At 48.9% G+C, this 24,836-nt stretch overlaps 1 protein-coding gene across 1 annotated transcript; it reads right to left on the minus strand.

Annotated features, from left to right (window-relative positions):
* Positions 1 to 16,104: 16,104 nt before the first annotated feature.
* LOC122393853 lies at positions 16,105 to 18,549 on the minus strand. The gene has a single exon (XM_043390271.1). The coding sequence runs from the start codon at positions 18,547 to 18,549 to the stop codon at positions 16,105 to 16,107; it is 2,445 nt and encodes an 814-aa protein (XP_043246206.1).
* Positions 18,550 to 24,836: the final 6,287 nt, after the last annotated feature.

Below are 24,836 nucleotides of genomic sequence, written 5' to 3' on the forward strand. Positions count from 1 at the left end.
CACCATCTTAGATGAGCATCTGACGCCCTCAGTACCCGAGGACGAGCTAGAACTCCGCAGGTTTAACGGGAACGTTTCTCGGATGTCTGGTGAGCCAATTTTGTCTATACCCTGCCCTGCCTCGGATAATGTTACACAGAGTGTTACACAGAGTTCTTCCACGCCAATAGTCAAAGTATTAAACATGACAGCCGAGCAGCTGAAACCTGACCTTCAGTCAATTCTGGACAAGGGCCCTAAGTTTGGTGCCTAAAGAAGCATTCTATGAACCACCCTAGGGGGTTTGTGGCGAATATTTAGAACACTTTTGGTGAGAAAATGTCCAAAATCAACATGGTTCTAAACGCATGCATCTGCTAGTAGGAAGCTAACACCACAAAAGAGACATATTGAGCTTTAACACCTGTAATGTTGAGGCAATGTGGTGGCGGATCCAATAGAAGTCCTAAGGTTAAGGCACATGCTTGCTAAAACTTTTAAACATGATTCCCCCCCCCCCCCAACACCACCACCGCCAAAAACATGCAGGCTTAGGAAGGTATTGTTTCCAACCGACCTGCCCGACTAACAACGTCCGTCAAGTGACTACCATCGACCGTCATTCCCGTTCATAAACGTTAGCTGCCGGTCATCATCCATCGCCAGTCCGTGGATCCGGCTTTGCAAGTTACTGGAATGTGCCCCCTCCCTCCCCCCCCCACACACACATCACGGTTAGATCCGCTTTCGAGGTAACGTGTTGGACGGTACTCGTCACGCGGTGCATGGCGCTTAAACTAGTCCTTGTGCTTTGCATCAGATTATGGGTGAGTGTGCCCTGATTTAACCAATGTATTTTCAGCCAATCAAAACCGTCCCACACCCATGCGATCATCTGATGTTTCGGATAATTGGACTATTTATTCAATAAACGCCTCACGCATACGACATATTTCAGGGACAGTATTTGCGAGTTAAGCGATTGCTTCAGAATGTACTAACTCAAACAGTGTAGTCAAATTCACCACTGGTGACCGACTGACAGCTCTCAGCACGTTGATACTTTTCGTCCATACCTGTTAGGCGGCTACAGCTGATATACAGCCGTGCCTCTGCTTCTCAATGGCAACCGACTCAGCTAACCCCATCACGACTTTTACGGCCCCTTCATTCACGGCCCGCTCCTCTGCTACCGCATGAATGAGCTAGGAGCTCATCATCCGCGGCTCGTTTCGGTTGTCTTCATTTTCAGATTCGCTGTGATCTGTGTGTTTGGAAATGACTCGATGATCAGTCAGGTGCTCTTTTCCAGCAAGTCCGACAGCTCACTCAGTCAAAGCGAACCACACACTTGTCAGCTCATATCGCGCTCTTCTGGGCCGTGCAAAAGAAAGCTACGCTGTCAGTAACGCTGGAAGCGCACACCTGTGAGTTCTGTGGGCCAGAACTCACGAAGACTCACAAAGACACAGGGACTCACTGTTGCATCATCTACACGTACAGGCTGCGCAGAACGTTTCCGACGCCGTGGACGACGACGCTGCTTTCGGTGGTCGTTCACGATTGCCCGATGCGGTTCCGCATACAGAGCGAAAGTTAAGACAGTTGACGAGCTACGGCATGCTAAATATAAGGCTACCGACTCTGAATTCAATTGCTGTACCTACCTGTCGGTCGCTACTGATCAAGGAAGCTACACACACGGTGTTGCTACAGAAACTGTTTAAAGTGTTAGAAACTTCCTGTCTTGCCGGGAGGTGCAGTCCGGACTCTGGCGAAGAACCTACGCACATAAGCTCCTACTGTTAATAGCACAGCGTAACTTCTTACTGGGTTCATCTTGCTATGGTGCTGTTCTGCTCGCAATCCCCGCACAGGTTTGCATTTCGGCCGTTCAGGTGTCACCGCTAGACGCTAGGGCAGAAGCCGCACGGTCTCAGAAGTACGGAATATAAGGAAGCGAGTGTGGACTTCGCTGTAACTTTTTTGAAAATGTAAGAAAGCGGCGCTTCACCACTCACCGGGCCACCTCCCAAGACGATCAGCGGCTCGGCGTCTATTCTGTCTACACGGCGGCATAGGAGCGGTCCGTAAACGTAAAGGGGCGGGGGTAGCTGGGTCAGTCGGGCGAGCAGCAGACGCGGCGGTATCTGAAACCGCCTCACACGTCGACTACACCTTTTTACGCCCAATTTAGGCGGAAGTGCACACATTTCATTAATAGTGCAGGTGATTTCGATGGTTCGGCATAGTGCCTTCATATATTGAATTGCGGCACGATATTCGTCATTGTGCACCCCACTCCGTCATAGTGCAGTTAAAAGTGGCCCAGGTTCAGACATATTGGACTTAGTGCAAATAATAATTCGTCAGGTTAATTCAATTTCGACATACGGCATGTGCTTACGGCAACGTTCAAATAAATCCAGCACGGTATAAATAAGCGATTATGTAAACAAATCTCACCTTCCTACGCAACTTAAGCCCTCAGCAAAGCTCTGGAGCTAATGAAGAATGTGGGATGTCACGTGAACGTGAAATGCGCTACACCTTTTTACGGCCAAATATAGAAATAGTGCACACAGTTCAGCATAATAGTGCAACCGATTTCGACAGTTCGGCATAGTGCACCTCTAGTTCGGCCAAGTGCATGATATTCGGTAATAGTGCACACGTTTCAAATGAAGAGCAATCAATTTAGAAGATGGTGCGTTCAAAATCAATGAGCCGTAGGTTCAATTTCGTCATAGTGCACGGTTTCGTCATGTGGCCTGATAGTCGGCGTCCAGCAAAGCGATTTAGGCGATGTTCAAGTGAATTCGCTGCTGGATTGGGAAAATAATTTTGAAAGCCCCTATCTGCCTGTCAAGAGTAGCGTGAATCTTGGTCAAAAACCTGCTCAAATGCAGTTTCAGCTCTCAGGAATTAACTTATCATTAGTCTCGCTCTAAGAACTCGGTGACACGGTCGAGTGGCGGTCACGTGGCATTCAGGGCTTCTGAATCGGGTGCATAACTTCGTTGCTGGTTCAAAAAGATCAGAAATGCTATGAATTCTTGTTATCGCCTTTCAGCATCATGGCGAATTTGATTGAACAAAGCCGAAAAAATATTGCTCATGCAGAATATATAAGCACCCGACGAATTATGTGCACTATGTCTTATATGATTGAAGCTAAGGCACCCAGATGAACATTAAATACCCTCTACATTTTGCATCCAGAGCAGTGCAGCTGGCTACTTGACTTTTTTGCGTTGCTGACTGACTACGAGTGTCATTGGAGGCTCAGGTAGCGTGAAATGTCAAATAAAAATTGTTATTACTTATTTATGCAATGCCGTGTTACTGAACAGTGCCTTAATTACATGCGGGACCCCGAAATTGAAACGATCTGACGAATAATGTGCGATATGTCTAATATGCCTGAACCTGGGTCACTTTAAACCTGCACTATGACGAAATGGCTGCAATATGGCGAATATCGTGCCGCGATTCAATATATCAATGCACTATGCCGTGCTGTCGAAATCGCCTGCACTATTTTTGAAATGTGTGCACTGCCGCCTAAATAGGGCCTTTTCATTACATTCATTAAAATCTCGTTAATTTTTATTAGCAGTAAAATTTCAATAATTTAGTAAAATTTCAATAGCAGCTTGTTTGAACGGCACCACGCTACACTTGATGAACAGCAAGAGCGTTATCAAAAATATTTTCTAGATGGGGCACCGAATTCGCTTGAAGGTTAACTAAATTGCTTTGCGGTACGCCGAATACCAATGCATATGACGAAGCAATGCACTCTGGCGAAACTGAAATCGCAACTACTGAAAATGAATGCATTCTCTTTTAACCCGCGCACCGACGGGGGGGCGGATATCCGCCCCCCCTGAGGTTTTTCGCGAATAGCGGGAAAACCGGCGCCGCGAAATTTGGTATGACTATTCCCTTATCAATTTTACACATGGTGTGCAAGTTTGCACCTCCTACCTTTCAAGGTCAGGTCACCAGGTCACTTTGAATGACCCAACCTCAAGTCACTTTTTTGCAACTTTGTCACCGTGCCAGAGCTACAGTAGATGTCGGAGGCCTTTGAAAGTCGCAGGATGTTATTAGATCATTAGTAGCTACAATTTGTATATCTCGGAATTTTGATATCGGTGACCTAAGGTCAGGTCAATTTCGCGACCTCCCCATTATAAGTCAATGGGGGAAAAATCAACTCCCTGTTTTTACCACTAAAACGGGTCGGAATGGCCCCATATACCATACATGACTTCATATACGATCAACCTTCACTACCTTGAGGTCTGTTTTGCTGTTGGGCAGCTGTGAGGTCATGTGACGTCATCAAAGGTCACCAAAGGTTTTTGGCCAATAACTCCGTACAGGAACAAGATACAGACGCGTGGATGGTCTCATTGTGTTCAGCTCGTCAAGACGCATCGAATGATATACATGATGACCTCGAGGTCACGTGACCTGAGGTCAACCTTTGACCTTGACCTTTCGAGGTCAACATATATATCATTCGATGCGGATTGACGAGAGGATCACGATGATGCCCTTAGTTTGTTCCTATCTTGACTAATTCGAAAGTTATTCGAGAAAAACTCTCTCCATATTTAGCGCCGCCATTTTGACTTTTTCGACCCCTGTGACGTCATCTTTGACCTGACCTGAAAATGACCTTAGTAAAAATTGTAGATCTTGACCGTGCGTATCCGATTCCGTTTACCGCTTGTCGCTATCTTGCTTCGTTCTCGAGATCTCAGGGGGGGGCGGTCATCCGCCCCCCCCGTCGGTACTAAGTTGGCGCAGACCCCCGTCGGTGCGCGGGTTAAATTGCTTGCACTGTTTCGGAGCCGTGTGCACTATTACTGAATTTCATGCACTCGGCCTAAGAAGCGGTGCACTATGCCGAACTGTCGAAATGGTTGCACTATTTCTGAACTGTGTGCACTATTTCTATATTTGGCCGTAAAAAGGTGTAGATGTTCCAACGTTTGAAAGAAGTTGGCGATTGGTGACTACTGTTGCATTGGGCTAGTGATGCTACAAATATTTGGCTCGCAAGTGCTGTCCCTGAAATATGTTATGTGCGTGAGGGTGAATAAATGCACCAATCGTCGGATGATTATATGGGTCTGGGACAACAAATATAGTAATTAAATCATGGTACACCTCCCACATTCGGATATAAAGCACAAGTACGAACTAAGAGTTTAATCGCCATGCATCGCGTGACGAGTATCCACCGTCCAACACGTTACCTGAGAAGCGGATCTAAGCGTAACGTGTGTGTGTGTGTGTAGGGGGGGGGGGAGGCACATTCTAATAATTTGCAAAGCCGGATCCACGGACTGGCGATGGATGATGACCGGCAGCTAACGTTTATGAACGGGAATGGCGGCCGATGATAGTCACTTGACGGACGTTGTTAACCGGGCAGGTCGGTTGGAAACAATAAATACCTAAGTGTAGTGTACAGTCTCTGCCGCCCTTGTCAGGTATCGTACCGGTGCCGCTCGGCGCCTCCGGCGGTGACCGGTCGGCGGGCCGGGGCCAGCCGGCCGGGCGGGGAGGACGGGGTAGTCGCTCCCCGGACATGTTACAGAGCGGACCGTCAATACAGCTCCGAACGCAGTGCCGTCTTCGCTGTGTGTGTGAGTGACGCGACGACGCAACACTAAGCCTAATATCTAATGCCAAAGTTTTTAGGGGTGGTGGTGTTGGAGGGGGGAATCATGTTTAAAAGTTTAAGCAAGCATGTGCCTTAACCTTAGGACTCCTATCGGATCTGTCACCACATTGCCTCAACATTACACCTGTGTCAAAGCTCAATATGTCTATTTTGTGGTGTTATCTTCCTACTTCCAAATGCATGCGCCTAAAACCATGTCAATTTGGGAAATTTATGCTCCAAAAAAGTACAAAATATTCAACGAAAACCCTTTCATGTGGTTCCTAGGTTACTCCCTTGCATAGAATACCACTCACCAAAGACATTTATATCACGAAAATAAAAGAATAAACAGGCCGTATCAGGAGACTTCAACGCAAGAAACTGATTTTGCTCGAAAATTTGACATGACGCGGCAAGATGGGTTTTAATTTCTCCAAAGTTTTACTTGTACAGCTGGTCTTCGGTTGTCTTGGAGCAAAGGAAAATCATAGGAGCACCGTGATCTGTGACTAGCGACACACCCTACTATATATGCTTTGCGCTGGAAGTTAGATATCGAAAACAGGCGCGCCAACTGACAATTTCGACAGCAACCTCAGCAGCTTAAACCGCGGTTTGCAGATACTGACGCTGCTGTCCCCCGCCCTGCCTCTTCAATGACGGAGCAGGAAGTAGGTAGGTAAGCTAAAACGAAAGTTGCTCGGGATCTACCGCAATCATCGCACGGCAGCCACTAATGTGATGCCGGAACAGAAAGGTGCTCTGAAAGAACTATCGAGTAGAAACGATGCTATCGTTTAACCCTCAGATAGGTGCAAGGGTTTCGTTCTCATAGACAAAGAAGACTATGTAGGCTAAGGCCCTGCGTCCGATAGTCTCCGCCTGTGGTGATCCACTCGACAAATTATCCTGGTTCCTTGAACGTATCCTCACTCAGCTACTACAATTTGTAGGCGCTCACCTCCCCAACACGGATGCCTATCTGAGCCGGGTGCAGCAAACCTATCCGAATGGTTTCCCTCCTGGCACTATCCTATTCAGTATTGACGTAAAAAATATATACGGCAATATCCCCATCAACGAAGCCATTCAGCCAAAAAAGCAAAAAAAAAAATACTAGATAGGCCTCCAACACTAAAAGAATTGCATATTGCGCTAGTGAGCATGAAAAAGGAAAAGTCACCAGGAACAAATGGTTTTACATCGGAATTTTTCAAACATTTTTGGGACCTCCTTGGAGCATTCTTATTTCGTGCAATGGAGGAAGCTTTAAAAGAAAAAAGGGCTATCAAATCTCACCACGAAAGCATGTTAACACTTACACCCAAACAAGGAAAGCCTAGGGACTCTTTAAAAGGATGGCGACCCATTTCATTATTGAATGTAGGCTTCAAGATTATTTCAGCTGCCATCGCCAACAGACTAAAACAAGTAATCGATCAGTTGATCTCCCCATTACAGACAGCATATATGCATCGACGATTTATTGGAGAAAACACTCGCATGATGTATGATGTTATTGAACACGCAAAAAATAAGGCTGTCCCAGAAGTCTTGAAGCTTTTTGATTTTAGTCGTGTGACCGTGCTATGCCACCGAATATGACAAATGATACCTCAAACGAAAGAGAATGAACTAAAGTTTTGTATTTTCATGCGTATAGCATCACGTCAGTCAAGTGACCCCGTTGTGAGCTTCTCAAGAACGAGTGCGAGATAGCACGCCCTTGGCCGCCTCCATGTTCTTCCGATTTGCGATGCACCGTTGTCGCATGCCCGTTTCTTGTCAGCTTCAGTCTTATTCCCTGAAGCGGACCATGAAACAACGTATTGCATCCCCGTGGGTGCGCTAGCAACATAATGTTTTACTTATTGGAAAGTCTTCTTGGGACTGTCTTCACGCATCCATTTCAACTGCTCTAGCGCGATAAGAAACAGCCCATTTCATTCCTTTGATTCGACGCGGTATTATGGAGCTAAGACAAATGTCAACCTGGCGCAAATCACATGCATCCGACACTTTGATTCATGTATATTATAAAAGACAAGTTTTATTTATTTTTATGCGTACACGTGTGAGTAACACGTGACCAAAATGGCTTCAAGACTTCTGGGACACCCTGTACTTCATCTTCTGGGATAGTTTTGGCCATTGATTTTGAAGCAGCGTTCGACACTGTATCATGGGACTTTGCTAAACAAGCTTTAGTTAATTATAATTTTGGACCAGAGTACATTAACAAGATTGAAATTTTCTATATAAACTCATCAAACTTTGCGCGAATACTACTCGATGGATTTTTAGGCCCAAAAATTTTCATGGAAAGGGGAATCAGACAAAGAGATCCTATGTCCGGCTATCTTTTCAATCTTATCATTGAACCGCTTACAAATCAAATTTTAGGATCGGCAGGAATACAAGGCATACCTGTCTGCTCTAGCGTTGAGACTTGAGGCCAAAGTTTCACAATACGCTGATGATTTAATAATATTTTCAAAACCTGAATGCTCCTCTATAAAAAACGTTTTTAATGAAATAAAACATTTTTCTGCAGTGTCTGGCTTGCATGTAAATATCGAAAAAAAAACGCAATGCTTAGTTGTGGGAAAAGAATGTGATACCTACATCATTTCTTAACCCGCGCCCCGCTGGGGGGGGGGGGGGCAGAATCGGCCCCCTGCCGTTTTTCGCCAATAACTTCTAAACGCGTTAGGCCAGCGACGTCAAACTTTCAGTACCTTACCATACATCAATTTGACACGTCTCCTGAAAATTTGAGCAAAATCTGTCGGAAAATTTTTGAGAAATTGACGTTTTAGTGACGTCATGTTCGCGATTTTCGCCTAAAAAACGGCAAAATTTCAAACGCCGCTAACATCTTCATTTTTAAAGAAATCAGGACGTAACAAAAAAGGTTATACGTGATTCTACTTTGTCTATCAAATGACTATCTCGGTTTTTTGAAAATTTTGGATTTTGGCCCGAATTTAAAAAACTGACTTTTTTGGGATTATACTTATAAAATCCAAAATTTTGAGTATCGAAAAAAACGGAATATATGTCAGAGAAGTGGTCTATGTGCACCTACATACCAATTTTTAGAAGAATCGTTCAAAATGTGGGAGTTATTCAAAATTTTATGACGTCACGACACACAAAAAAATTTAAAAATGATTTTTTGGAAGTTCTAGACCTCGTACGGAAACAGAAATAGCACCATTCGATTCGCCGTGAAAAACTGCATCAGATACACACCTTTTTAGGCCTTAACAACCAACTTCAAATTTTGACATCACTTGACCTGACCTTGACCTGACCTCGACCTGAAATTCATCCATAGGTGGTCCATATCACTTATTGAGTGTGCCTATTGAATTCTATGAGTAAAATGACCCATAAAAAATGTGTCGCACATGTCCTTTTCTATATTTTGTTTTTGGTGACCTGACCTGACCTGACCTGACCTTGACCTTGACCCTTGAATGACATTGTATGCAACGAACATTGTCTTGGTAGTCTAAGAACACGTTTTGGACAATCAGTCTCAGTCCATTCTTCGGCAACTACGGTGCAAGGCCGATACTGTAGAAACTTGCATTTTGTACCCTTGACCTGACCTTGACCTGACCTCTGACCTTCTTAAGCAATAAAAATTTGGGCTCTTAAGATCCGCCTTGTTGAGAGCTTTCGATTGCCGTTTTCCCCGTCTTTCTACGACCATCGGTTCGGAAGTTAGACAGGGGGGGGGGGGGCAGAATCTGCCCCCCCCCCTCAGCAGGGCGCGAGGGCTGAATAGCCCAGCGGGGCGCGGGTTAACGAATTGGGATTAGACGTTGTTAAGGAGCTTAAAGTATTAGGGATACTGTACAATAGTTCAAATAATGATATCGTGACAAAAAACGTTAACAAATAATACCAAAAATTTCACAAGAAATTTCGCAATGGAGGCGGAGAAACTTAGCATTGATTGGAAAAATAACAGTAGTAAAATCACTACTTATATCGAAATTAGTACATATATTTACAGTTTTACCAAATCCTTCTAAACAAAGCATTAAGGCTATAAATACTCTTGTTTAATTTTTTATGGAACGACCGACCCGATAAAATTAAGAGGAATAAGCTGGTGCAAGATTTCGAACATGGGGGGCTGAAAATGATGGAAGTAGAGACATTTATTAAAAGCTTAAAGGTAACGTGGTTGAAAAGACTATATTGGGCAAATATCAACTTATCATGGGCAAACTATATTAAAACGATTTTGCCTGACCTAAGTGACCTTGTATGCTATAGCACAACAAAATTAAAACAGACAGCAAATAACATACAAAATAGATTTTGGTTCGACGCTATAAACGCATGGGCTGACTTTTGTGCCGATTACCGACCAACACCCGCCTAGATTCTTTCAGAAAAACTGTGGTTTTCAGATCACACAAAATATAAGAAAAGTATCATAACGGACTGGGATAATAACGGCTTGCGCTTCATCGCTGATTTATACAATAACACAACAGGGCTAGCGTACGCTATGAAAACGTTATCTAAAATATATAATATAAATGACATTTTTTTTTGTCACGCCTCACTCATTATGAGCATATCATTGAAAGTTCCCAGAAAAACCCCATGGACACAATTTCCGGTATTACCCTTCAAGCTAGCTTTCCTTGCAAAAGAAGTGAAGATATCGTGCGTGGTATACAAAACATTAATACAAGCAATTCGTAAAAGAAACACTGTTAAAACATCCAGCGAACAGAACCCAGTAAACATGCCAACGTCGCCAACGTCGGTTCAACCTCGGCCCGACATCGGCTGGACGTCGGATATGCCCGCATGTTCCGACGTCCAGCCGAAGTCCAGCCGACGTCGAGCCGACATCGGGCCGAGGTCGTTTGCCGAGGTTGACGAGATCGTTTGTCGTTGGACCGACGAGGCCGACGTCGGCATGTTTATTGGGACAACGCGCCAAAAATATCAACCGGCGGCGGGATTCGAGCCCCCCAGTCGCCGACGTCGGCATGTTTACTGGGACAACACGCCAAAAGCATCAGCCGGCGATGGGATTCGAACCCCGTGTCATTTGAGCGCGAGGTTAGTGCGCTAACCACTACACCACGCACCCAGATAGCGAATTTAGCTTGTTTTGTTGGGTTATGCCCTTTCGGTCTGACAAGACCATTTCAGAGCCGGAAGGATGATAGGATGGAGACATTGGTCTTCTTGGTGAGCACCCTGGGTCCAGTTCATATAGAGTCCCTGGTCCCATTGCTGTTACGTGACACTTATTGGAAAGGGCGACCCCACAATGGATTCATATAGCCACTCTTACACACCTGCACCAACGTTTCCCAAAGTGTCCCTTTGATAAGTGGCACTTTGGCAAAGTGACACTTGCAGACTGGCCTTTCTATATGAACTGGGCCCGGCCCTTGTGAGTTGCCGGGGCTGAGCCTGACCAAAGGATAGGCCGAGCAGCCCCCAAGCACTCACCGCACCCGGCTGCGGGCGAGCTCGGCTTACGGGCAATCCCAAATGGGATAAAGTTTCCCGTCCAGTCCGGATCAAGGGGTTGCGGCGTGGAGGAAGATTTGAGTTTCTTGAGGATATTTTGAATACAGAAGCTCTTTATGAAACATGAAACATGTATTTTATATTATTTTAACGGTCAAAACAGCGGCCGATGTCGGTCCGAAGTCGCCCCGACGTCGGCCCGACGTCGGCTGGACCTCAGCAATTGATCTCGGTCCGACGTCGGCCCGACGTCGGCTGGACCTCGGCTGGACGTCGGTACATGCGGGCATATCCGACATCCAGCCGACGTCGTGCCGAGGTTGGACCGACGTCGGGGCGACGTCGGCATGCCTATGCCGAGATGCCGACGTCACCCCGACGTCGGCATGTTTACTGGGAAGTGGCTAAGAGATATCGGTCATATGTATAACCAAACCACAAAAGATGTGTACTTTTCCACAAGAAATACATATTTAGTATCGTTTCACCATCGAATAGTTTCCCGAATAATAGCAACCAGTATAACGCCTTTTGGGGCGACTAACGGAGCGAGCGAGAGGGTGGGCCTTGCACGTGCGAAATTGCGAGGGGCTACCTCCAACTGACTTGTGCACGGCACCCTATTAACCGGTCTCTAGCGATGTGCCAAATTTGGGCACAATCGGCCCAGCCGTTCTCGAGATCTGGAAGCGGCACCCTGCACGTGCGCACGTGCAAAATGGGTCCCAACTGACTTGTGCACGGCACCCTACTAACCGGTCCCTAACTGTGTAAGTGTGTAGGTACCAAATTTGAGCGCAATCGGTCGAGCCGTTCTCGAGATCTGGAAACGACCCCTGCACGTGCGCACGTGCAGCAGCACCGCAACTCTGGCACATCCCAGTAAACATGCCGACGTCGGCCCGACGTCGGCCGACATCGGGGTGACGTCGGCATCTCGGCATCGGCATGCCGACGTCGGCCCGACGTCGGTCCAACCTCGGCACGACGTCGGCTGGATGTCGGATATGCCCGCATGTACCGACGTCCAGCCGAGGTCCAGCCGACGTCGGGCCGAAGTCGAGGCGACGTCGGACCGACATTGGCCGCTGTTTTGACCGTTAAAATAATATAAAATACATGTTTCGTGTTTCATAAAGAGCTTCTGTATTCAAAATATCCTCAGGAAACTCAAATCTTCCTCCACGCCGCAACCCCCTGATCCGGACTGGACGGGAAACTTTATCCCATTTGGGATTGCCCGTAAGCCGAGCTCGCCCGTAGCCGGGTGCGGTGGGTGCTTGGGGCTGCTCGGCCTATCCTTTGGTCAGGCTCAGCCCCGGCAACTCACCAGGGCCGGGCCCAGTTCATATAGAAAGGTCAGTCGGCAAGTGTCACTTTGCCAAAGTCCCACTTATCAAAGGGACACTTTGGGAAACGTTGGTGCAGGTGTGTAAGAGTGGCTATATGAATCCATCGTGGGGTCGCCGTTTCCAATAAGTGTCATGTATGGGAAGTTGGGGCAATGCCGGAGTTGGGGCAAAGCCGAAATTCGAGGTATTTCGAAAATGTACGACATGGATGCCACCTGTCAGTGATGCTCTGAAGCTTAAGTGACTACCAATTGTCGCATGTTTGTTACCAGTCGTCATTCGGAATACTTCGGCTGTGAGGGCGCCAAGAGCGTTTTCAAGGTACGTTTCCTTTGTACTACATGCGTCTTCGAAGCTGCATTTCCTACTCATTATGCTACCGTTTGTCTGGCCAATTCGGTCAAGTAATCTTCAGCACGTCTTTGCGTAAGTGTGCTGCCTATTTGAAATGTATACAGCACGTTGAAAAGTTATGGGCCTGCAAATGAAAGTATGGCTGGCTGGGGTAATGCCGAAAACGTGCAATTACGCGCGTTAAAGCACGCTACGTTAACTTTACCGCTGTAGAATTAGCAACGCGTGTTTTTAGTCACACAAATTACACTTTTAACCCTCGCCGGCCGAGGGGGGGGGGGGCGGGTGCCGCCCCCCATAGGGTTTTTTCGCGATAGCTCCGAACACGCTGGCGATAGAGAGCTGAAACTTGGCATACCTGACCTTTGATCCAAGCCGCATCTTTTGACATCAACCGCATTTTTGGGTCAGGTCAGGTCACTGACCTATGACGTCGAAATGAAACTTGCAGGATCTAGTATCCATTATGAGTTTCACAACTTGTATATCTCGGATTTTTTCCTAAAGGTCATATGAGGTCAGGTCATTTTCGTGACCTCACCATTATAAGTCAATGGGGAATAATAAAAACTGCTATTCTGGCGCCGATAACGATCTCCAACTATCTCAAGCACACAGAATCGTGATTTGATACACTCCTTGCAAGGTTAGATGCGTCACTTTTGCAATGTTGACCTTGCGTGACGTCATTTATAACGTCATCAAGGTCATATTAGTTTTTCGTCAATAACTCCCGATCAAATTGAGCTAGCGAGTCGAGAAAGCCACCAATGGACTCAGGAAGACCTGCCGAATCGAATGATATGCGACTTGACCTCTTTCGACCAGCTTCGTGACCTGGGGGTGCTGACCTGACCTTGACCTGAGGTCAACACCCTAAGTTGACCTGACCCGAACAAAAAGTATATCATTCGACGCGCCTGAGCCAGGCGAACACGATGCTGCCAAAATCGCGGCTCCGCGGCCGTTTTTTGCGAAGTTATTCACCAAAAACTGACCCGTACCCTGGGGCACTTGACCTGACCTCAAAGGTCACCGGTTGACCTAGGACCTTAAAATCGGGTAGCAATCTCTGTGTCTCGTAACGGCGCACACGCTCGTTTTTTCCGCGACGCGCTAGCTCCACCAGGGGCGAAACGGCGAGGGGGGTCGTACCCGCCCCCCTCGGCCGGCGCGTATGTAGAAAACCAATAGGTCCGGCGAGGGTTAACCGACACAACGGCCTGTTACCATAAGGAATGATTTACCTGGCCTTTTCTTACTATATCACACAATTATAACTTCCAGTGTGCACCAAGCGTCCTCAAGCTCTTAAAACGCGTGTCAGCTTTGACGAATTCTGGATAAAATTTGAGATAAAATAGCAAAACATCAATTTCGGCATTCCCGTAGATCATTTCTCCCATTTTCGGCTTGCCCCGCAGTCCGGGGCAACGCCGAAAAAGTCACTTCTTTGATATTTTTAGTTTGTGCGCTTAACGGTATGCGAATTCATCAAATGCGCCTGGTATGTTTGAAAGGCAAAAGACTGGCCTCTCGAATGACGCCAACAAGAATAGCTCATGTTGTCTACCTTGCGTGCTACGGGCGTCAGAAAAAAGTATTCGGCGTTACCCCAACTTCCCCTAACAGCAATGGGACCAGGGAGGGGACTCTATATGAACTGGAGGTTACTGGACCCAGGGTGCTCGCCAAGAAGACCAATGTCTCCATCCTATCGTCCTTCCGGCTCTGAAATGGTCTTGTCAGACCGAAAGGGTATAACCCAACAAAACAAACTAACTTTGCTATCCGGCTGCGCGGTGTAGTGGTTAGCGCACTAACCTCGGGTTCAAATGACACCGTGTTCGAATCCCATTGCCGACTGATGCTTTTGGCGTGTTGTCCCAGTAAACATGCCGACGTCGGCGACTGGGGGGCTCGAATCCCGCCGCCGGTTGATATTTTTGGCGCGTTGTCCCAATAAACATGCCGACGTCGGCCCCGTCGCACACTGGGCCGATCGCCAGGTCTAGCACGACATGGGTAAAAAAATCGAACTTTGTGAATGTGCAATGAAACCTATACCAATTTGTTCAAAATGCTCATACTACATTGCTGTGGTCTGTGGCTTTTGGTGTCAATACATACATACATACATACATACATATTTCATGGCGAAAACTCAGCTTAAACACGAACTTCGGAATCGTTTGGACCGAACTCGTCCCCCGCACTCTTCGACAGCGCATCTTTGATCCACAAAAACAATCACAATTTGAGGAGGAATTCCACATTCATATACATCAAACGATAGCTCCAGGTCTGCAGAACACACATAACCACATGAAAATGGCGAACTCTTACTTGGTTATGATGTATTGGCACCGCAAAGATTTAAAGACGAAAATATGATTTCACATAATTGATGTCACACACAAATAGACTTTTAAAAAAAGTACCGTAGAGTAGGTACCGCTTCGAAAATCTCGCTACATGTCAATGATTTATTGCACTACAAAATCCAATAGTCATTTTTTGCGACTTTCTGCGACTTTGGATGTAGCAGCCAAACATCAACCAGCGCCGGACCGCTGCTCGGCGTCAAACGCGCCGGGCCGGGAGGTGTTGATTGAACACTCCCCTTCTAACTCGGCTCTTGGGCCACATAGCGACACGTAGTAAGTGGCATTCGAAAGAGCGCCCGAAATCCCAGATGGAGTGATTAGTCATTTCTAGGTCAGATCAAAGGTCACGTCACCAGAGGTCATCAAAGGTAAAATGCTGCATATATCAACATTTCTCGAAAACCGGCCCTTACCTCGGGGACCAATAGAGCTACATCGTCGCGGAAAGTGCATTCAATTGCTCTTTTAGCGGTCTTTCTGAAATAAGCCCTCAGATTTGGCTTAACCCTCACCCGTAGTGGTGTTTTTCCAGCCGCGAACGTATAGAAGGGGTCCGTTGGACCCCCCGCCGTTTCGTCCCTGATCGAGCTAGAGCTTCGCGGAAAAGACGAGCGTGTTGCCCGTGACAAGAGGAAGCTGATGATACCCAATTGTAAGGTCCTAGGTCATCGGTTGACCTTCCAGGTCAGGTCAATGACCCAAGAGTCGGGAAAATCGGGACCTGTTAGAGCGTCGTAAAGGGTGGCTGCTGTCAGCGTCTCTCACTATTCCAGCCGTGGGTTCGGCTTCGCCCGGCTGTTGTTGTTGTTGTTCTTCCCTCCACTTCACTTCAGTGGAGTGTAGCCTGTCGGCTCTGGGCGCCTCTGGCGGCCGCCGCCAGGGCCGCCACCACGGCGGTCTCCCGGACCTCCTCCGGTTCCGGGTGGATGGTATAACATGTTCTTGTTCTCGTTCCCATCAGGGCGGGGCAGCGGAGGAGGACATGGTCCGGCTTGTCCGGCTCCTCTCGGCACAGGGGGCACCAGGACTCTCGACATTCGTCCCTGTTGCACCCCTGGCATCCGCCTGGGATCGGAGACGGGGAGCGTCCGATTCTGTGCAGGTAGGACCGGGCACCAGACCAGTGCCCGGCCCTCAGCTGGTGGACATCCACCGCGCTGGACCGCTCCAGGCCGGTAACTCGGGGCGGTAGGCGGTCGCCCATCACGGACCGGAACCACCCGGCTGGCCAGTTCTTGATGGTAGCCTCTCTGGCGGCTCTGGCTACTGCTCGGCAGATGGTCCTGGTGTCGACGGGGATGTCCTCCTGTGGTAACTCCGCCGCTTCCTTTGCTATGGCGTCTGCCCGCTCGTTGCCTTCGATCCCGCAGTGGGAAGGCACCCACTGGGCGTGAATCGGGCGGTGACCCTCCCGGGACAGACGCGAAAACGCCCGCCAGATCCTGACGCCTAGCGGTGACGTCTGCGCGGTTGGCCCCGCCCGGAGGGTAGCCAGGGAAGCCATACTGTCCGTGCAGATCACGATGGGGATGTCACGGTCTCGTGGGTTGTCGAGCAGGTGCTCAAGCCCGGACGCCAGGGCGAGCATCTCTGCTCGGTAGCTGGAGCAGTGTCGACCGGCCGGTGTCTTCAGGTCCTCCTCCTCCCCGTCCGACCAGATGACCACAGCTCCAGAGCCTCCGTCCTTGACGCCACCCTCCACGGAGCCGTCTGTCCACAACCAGGTTGCTCTCTGTGGCAGAGCGGCAAGATGACGGGTGGCAGCCCGTATCTTCTCTCCCTCTGTCGCACCGGTTCGTAGCGGCCCCACGTCCAGGCAGAATGTGACGTTTCCTCCGCGCTCCCACGGCGGGATGCGAGGAGGCAGCACCGGTTCGATTGGTGCGGTGACCTCCACCTCAGCCAGCATCTGGCGGCCCAGCGTTCGCCACCCCCTCACAGAAGACAGCCGCGAGGGCGCCGTGGCCTCAGCTGTCCTGCGCAGGGGGTCGGTCGGCGGTAGCGCCAGGGCACGGCCCAGTAGCCGAGCGGCGAGGACCTTCTTCCTTTCTTCCATAGGGGCCAGCCCCGCCTCCGCCATCACCGCGTGTGTCGGCGTGGAGCGGGGGCATCCGGTGACGATCCGCGCGGCCGCCCTCATCTCGCGCTCAATGAGCTCGGCGTGAGATGGCGCTGCCGCTGGCAGCCATGCAGCGGCAGCGTGCTCCAGAGCCCCCCGGACATATCCGTTTGCGACTGTTCGCAGAGCCTGTTCGTCCAGCCCCCAGCTACGGCCGGCTAGGCGTCTCAGGTGAGCGACGCGGGGGCGGACCCGTCTTCTCAGACGGCGGCAGTGTGCTCCGAACTGGAGTCGGCGGTCGATCTCGATGCCCAGGAGCACCAGTGAGTCGCCCGCCCGCACCGTCTTCCCTGACACCTTGATGGTGCACCCGACGGCGTCCTTGGCGTTCTGCGACAGCACTAGCAGCTGGGTTTTCTCTCCGGCCACCAGCATCTTGTTTCGGTGAGCCCAGGCGGCCAGAACGTCCGCCGCTGTCTGGGCGCGTTGTATCGCCGTCTCCAGAGTGTTTCCGGAGCTGAGCACAGCAGTATCGTCAGCGTATATGTACGGTGAGATGCCAGCTGCGCGGAGAGCCTCGGCTAGTCCTGCCGCCCATAACAAAAACAACTGGGGGGACAGGACGCTTCCCTGAGGGAGGCCCGCGCGGAAGATCCGCTCCTTGGAGAGCGCGCCCTGCACCTCAACCCGCACACGACGGTCTCGTAGCCAGCTCCACACCCAGCGAACCAGGCACAGAGGGAGGCCCAGCTCGAGGAGGCGCAGCTTCAGTAGTTTGTGGTCCACCACGTCGTACGCTCGGCTGAAGTCGTACGCGGTGAGAAGGTACTTCTGGGCTGTGCTGCCGTCCGGTCGTTCAGCACGCCTGTCATACTTGGGCCGCTGCCATCCGTCTTGGACGTTCTGGACGAGCCGGCCAATGCTGTCTTCTGCAGACCGCTTGGCTCTGAAGCCCACCTGTTCATCAGGGACGAGGCCGCGACTCTCCGCCACGAACGCAAGCCGAGCTAGTATCAGTCGCTCGGCGAGCTTGGAGACGCTGCTTGTAAGCGCGATCGGGCGGTAACTCGTCAGCAGACGCTTGTCCTTAGAGGCCTTGGGGATCGGGACCACGGTGGCCGTGCGCCACTCCCGGGGGACTTCCCCGACTCTCCACGAGAGGTTAATCACGCGGAGGAGGGCTCTGCGCGCCACCGGACCGAGATGCTTGATCATCTCGTTGGTGATCCCGTCTGGTCCTGGTGATTTCTTCAGTTCGCCCGGCTCGCACCACACGCTTCGCCCGGCTCGCACCACACGCCGTTCCAAACGCCTCGGACTCGGCTATCCAACTGTATTCCGCCGCGCGCCGGGCCGGCGGCGACCGGCCGACCGGTCAGTCAGACACGCAGAGGCGCACCCAGCACCACAGAAGGGCAGAGGCGCACCCAGCGCCACACAACGGGGGGACACAACACTGAGCAGGAATAGCCATTCCTGACATTTCCCCCTCCCGTGCACCCTCGCGACCGCAAATGCGCCACAAACACTTATGACTAATACACATCACGGCTAATGACAGGTTTCAAGTACATCACATGTGTTCGCCGCGTCCTTCCCGTTCGCGGATCTAAACAGTCAACATGACGCCTTCCTACCAAGTCCACCACAACGTGCACAGGTGACCATGGGTTGCACATTTTACGGGGAATGCCCTTACGCTCATCAAAGTTCCGTATCCGGACTTGGTCACCTGGTTGATACGTGGGCTCCCTTACCCTATGCCTCAAATCATACGCCCGCTTCTGGGCACGTTGGCTGTCACGTAAGGTTTCATGGGCCGCTCTGAGCGTGCCAGCCACCATACGCATTTTCTCGTGAATGTAATCCTCCGAATATTTGGGAACATGCGCAGAGATAAGCTGAGAAACAGGAGAATTCACATGTCGCATAAAATACAAGAAATATGGGGAAAATCCATGAGACGACGACACTTCATTATTCAAAGAAAAAACCACAGCTGGTAAATGTGCTTCCCAGTCAGAACCATAAGTTGCCGATAAAGTTCGAACCCTACGCTTTATATCTCTGTGACGCCTTTCCAATTTCCCGATAGCCTCGTGGTGCGACCCAGTAGCGTGTCTCCTACCTACACCCCAAAACCTGCACAATTCTGCCACCTTCTCGCTTTTCATATTCGCACCAGCATCCGTTTCGATACGCTGGGGAGGACCGAATGTCAAAAAATGAGTGGACAGAGCATCCGTAATGTCATCGGCGGTTCCGGATCCTAATGGGTAATACGTAAGAAAGCCAGTAAACTTATCGATGCACGTCAAAACTAGTGTCTTGCCTGACAGGCGACTCTGAGGCATATGGACCACGTCTATCACCAGCACTTCACCCGGACTGGTCGGATCCTGCGGTAACAGAGGTGGGCGCGGTGGTCCCCTGTCGTCCTTTTTCGCACCGCAAAGCGCGCAGCTCGCTACATAATTTTGACAATCCCTTCTCAGGCCGAGGTACCAGATGTTTCTCGTCAAAATTTCATATAACTTATCGGCTCCGCAGTGCGCCCCGGTAGAAGTATCATAATGCCGATACAGTATTTCGAAGCGTTTAGAAGTCGGCCAAACAATCTGAAAAGAGCCATCAGAGGCCTTGCGGTACAAAATGCCATGTAACAATGCAAAATTGTCTATCTTTTCCCGCTTCAGAGCAGGAGGACAGTACTATAGGTTTTTTTTGGGTGCTGATCACGAATATAATGTTATTTACGATCATAGATGATGTCTTCATACATTAAGGCCAGGTCGGGTCAGGTCAGGTCAGGTCAACCAGTAAGTGTTTTGCCGGGTATTTGCAGTAGGTGGCAACCGCCTCTGACAGCTTTGTAACATGTTACGGAGGCACCAAAGCTACAAAGTAAATGTTCAAATGGTTGCTAGATTCGAATTCAGCTCCAAAAACTAGCCTAGAAACATGTAAAACTCGAAAAAGTGAACCAAGGTCATCAAAGGGCAATGACCTTACCTGACCTTCTGGTGACCTTGACATCCACCCTAATGCATGGGAGCAACATAATATCCCATGTTTGAACGCTTTAAACCAAGAAAAGACTGCAAACCCGCGGCTAATGCGAGCCGACATACGCTGAATCGCGATTCCGACCAAACATGGTCTCGAAAGAAGGTCACAGGTCAAAGATCATTAAGGTCAGGGTCATGAAATTTTCAGGTCAGCTGTAAAAGTAGTTATCGCGAGGGTACTGAAAGTTTCGTTGCAATCGGCCGCTTTTTACGCGAATTACTCGCGAAAAACCAAGGGTCCGTTCGAAGATTCAGGCCCTGTTGCGCTAGAATGGCATATCGGCCCACTGTGCGTCGGTCCAACGACAAACGATCTCGTCAACCTCGGCAAACGACCTCGGCCCGACGTCGGCTCGACGTCGGCTGGACTTCGGCTCGACGTCGGAACATGCGGGCATACTCGACGTCCAGCCGATGTCGGGCCGAGGTTGAACCGACGTTGGGCCGACGTCGGCATGTTTACTGGGATGGATATGCATTGCCTAGTGGGTGCCTACCTACATGCCAACTTTCAGCGCAATCGGCCCAGTAGTTACCTACCGAGATATTGTAACAATTACAAAACTGACACCTCTTCGTTTTGCACGTGACACGTGCATAAGGGGTCACCCACATACTTGGTAGAAGGAATGAAGCTACCCTACAAAAATTACCGCATGTAAATCGGTCAAGTGGTTGCTGAGATATAAGCCTCGCAAAAGCGTCCCCACGGCCGGCCGGCCGCTCATACTCAGAAATTTCCGTTAATCTAAGGAAAGACTCCGCTCGCTTCGCTCGCTCCGGACCGTAACAAATACGTTTTTATATAAAATAGGAAAAGCAGCGAGTCCTCTGTGTACATTTTCTAAATGTCAAGATGAAACCTTGCGTCACATTTTATGGGACTGTGTCAAAATTCAAGAATACATAGGTGAAATAAAAAATTATTTGAAAAGCCAGTATAATGTAAATCTTAACCCGCGCCCCGTAAGGGGGGGGGGGCCGAAACGCCCCCCCCTGTCCTTTTCGGTCGATATCTCCTAAACGGCTGGAGATATCGCCACCAAACTTTCAGGACCCCTCCGGGCATCAATTTTACACATTGTGACCAAAAATTTTACCAGAGGCTATGATAGGTTGGCCACAAATGACGTCAGAGTGACGTCATGTTCTGTCATTTTCGACCGAAAAAAGACCTTCGCGAGAAGACCTGTCAGGACTACAGCTTTGAAGATACAGAAAAATGATCAGACATAAAAGGTGTAGAATTGACAGGGCTACAAAACTGCTATCTCGAATTTTTGAAATTTTTGAGTTTTGACCCCCAAAAATAAAAAAAGCATTTTTTTGGATATATTAGCCAAAAAATCCAAAAAGTTTTTTGAGTTTCGAAAAAACCGGAATATATGTGATAGTGCCTACCATCTTCTATCTACATACAAAATTTCAGATCGATACCTCGTTTTTTGGCCAAGTTATAGCGAAAAAACTGTTCAAAAATGATGACGTCAAATTTTCAAACTCAATTTTTGGCAATTCTAGAACTCGTAGAGCAAAACGAAGACCACCATTAGACTCCCCGTGACGAGCTGCATCGAATCGATACCCATTTTATGCAAAAATATCAACTTTGAAATTTCACCTAATTTGACCTGACCTTGACCTGACCTTCACCAAAACGTGACCTTGGCTGGCCCCAAAGGCTGCCTAACCCACATAATCGCATTTGTCATGTAAAATGGACCATAAAACATGTATCACACGACACATTCATATTGTGACCCCCGGTGACCTAACCTAGCTGTGACCTGACCTGGTATCAGTGACCTCAGATAGCAAAGTATGTGTTTGACGAACAATGTACCATCGATGGTTTTCAATAAATTACCAATTTACTCGCTTTCACAGCACATTTCTTGAATTGCGGTGAACGGTGAAAATCTGACCTTTGACCTGACCTGTGACGTCATCGGTTTGACCTAGGTCAATGAAATTTGGTCACAAGGTAGTTCCCGGGTGGGGCTATCGAACAGCGTTTGAATTTTGAAACTCGGCCGGTAACTTTCCGAGATCTTAGGGGGGGGCCGAAACGGCCCCCTACGGGTGGTAGGGTCCGCCGGTAGCCCTACGGGGCGCGGGTTAACATCAATTTAGAGTCATGGTTTTTTCCTCGTATTGCAAATGAGGGAAAGCTTGGTATTTTACTTATAACAATAGCAAAGAAGATAATATTTTAAGCAAAATATAATGACCAGTATAACGCCTTTTGGGGCGACTAACGGAGCGAGCGAGAGGGTGGGCCTAGCACGTGCGAAGTTTCGTGGGCGTACCTCAAGGGCGGATCCAGCCGGCCGTCTTGGGGGGGGGGGGGGGCCAACCGGTTGGGACTAGCCAAACCTAGGGTACCCCCAAATCTAGTTTTCTCACCGGTTTTAGGTCACTTATTTTTCACCCTTCGCCTTTTCATCGAAAAAAACGAAACGAAAACATTTGCAAAAAGTGAGATATTTTGTCTCAGCTGAGTCAAGGAACTACCTTTTTGGTAACGTAGAATAAAGGCTTAAATCTTCCACATGAGCTGTCAAGCCAGGTAAAGAGGGGGATTTTTTTCTTAAATGTTTTCTTCCCTTTAGTTTTCCTTTGTGACCCACAACCGCTAATTCAGGATGGGCAAGCTGCCCCGACGGTTCCTAGCCCTATGAAAAGTTGTGGGGCAGCGCCCCCACGGCCCGAGAGTTGTGGGGGCAGGCTACACTCACTGACCCCCAGCTCCCGCTCCCATGACCACAAAGTTCAGGCCCATGGCCCGGCGTCGAGCTCAAATTCAGACTCGGCAATGTTGATGGTGTGTCCGAGTTCAGACAAGCTGAGCTTATGCTGGATTCAGCTAGGACGATTGAAGAGGTATCCTGTTGGGCTAAATGCCGGACAATCTCAAGCTCTAATTTTGCATTTAATGCCTAATTATCCTACTATGTTGAGTGAAAACTACCCATGTGTCATTAAGTATAACTTCAAATAGTGGGTTTAGTTAGTGACATATATGGTGGAGCATTAGGGGTTTTAGGGGTGCACATGCACCCCCTAACTGAATAAAGCACCTTCTCAAAATGCCGCTTGAAACCCTTCAAAAACAAGTACAGGTAAGGGGAAATTGTGTCTTCCTCTGTTAACCCTCGCCCGTATAGGGGGAGGGGTCGAACAGGCCCCACCCCCCTCGGTTTTTCGCGAATAACTCGCGTAAAAACGGCTAATCGCGACGAAACTTTCAGTACCCTCGAGTTAATCAATTTTGCATCTACCCTAAAACTTTAAGTACCCTGACCCAAGTGACCTTTGACCTGTGACCTATTTCTCGAGACCATGCTTGGCCGGGATCGCGATTCGGCGTATGTTGGCTCGCATTAGCCGCGCGTTTGCAGTCTTTTCGTGGTTTCAAGCGTTCAAACATGTGATATGATGTTGGTCCCATGCATTTGGATGGGTGTGAAGGTCACCTGAAGGTCAGGTCAGGTCATTGACCTTTGATGACCTCAGTTCACTTTTTCGAGTTTTACATGTTCCTAGGCTAGTTTTTGGAGCTGAACTCGAATGCAGCAACCATTTGAACATTTACGAAGTACTTTTGGTGCCTTCGTAACATGTCACGAAGCTGTCAGAGGCGGTTGACAGTGACACGTACCTACTATGAATACCCGGCAGGACCACTACTGGTTGACCTGACCCGACCTGGCCTAAATGCATGAAGACATCTTCTGGGATCAACACTAACACGATATTGGTGATCAGCACCCCGAAAAAGCTCAGCCACACTTACGACGCTCTAACAGGTCCCAATTTTCCCGACTTTTGGGTCATTGACCTGACCTGGAAGGTCAACCATGAACCAATGACCTAGGGCCTTAAATTGGGTATCATCGTCTTCCTCCCGTCACAGGCAGCACGCTCGTTTTTTTTTTCGCGAAGCTCTAGCTGGATCAGCGGCCAAACGGCAATGGGGGCAACGGACCCCCCCCCCCCATACGTTAGCGGCTGACAAAACGCCAATACGTGAGAGGTTTAAATCCATATACCTTCAGGTATGAGACAAGAAAGCTACTGGTTAATAGTGTTAATGAACTATAATGAAGGAGCTTCAGCTATTAAAAAGCTTCTGAAATTTCTCAAGCCTAAGTTGATTATACTCAGTGTTGTTATGATCATTTCTCAGTTTTCTGACAAGAATCACACATTTGGCCATGGCAAACGTTAAAAATACCTTTTTCTTTAAAAATGTGCCCAATGACAATCTAATTTTCCAACAAATTTGCAATTAAAACCAACCAGTACACAATACAGAACACGTGCCTATGAATGCGAATAACAATGTGATATCATGTCGATTTCTCCTACATGTTAACCCTCGCCGGCACAGGCCATTTTGACTCTGGTTGGCAGAGTTTTTCACGTTTGCCC

This window comes from Amphibalanus amphitrite, unplaced genomic scaffold (assembly GCF_019059575.1).
Source record: "Amphibalanus amphitrite isolate SeventyFive unplaced genomic scaffold, NRLGWU_Aamphi_draft 000558F_arrow, whole genome shotgun sequence".
Taxonomy (NCBI): domain Eukaryota; kingdom Metazoa; phylum Arthropoda; class Thecostraca; order Balanomorpha; family Balanidae; genus Amphibalanus; species Amphibalanus amphitrite.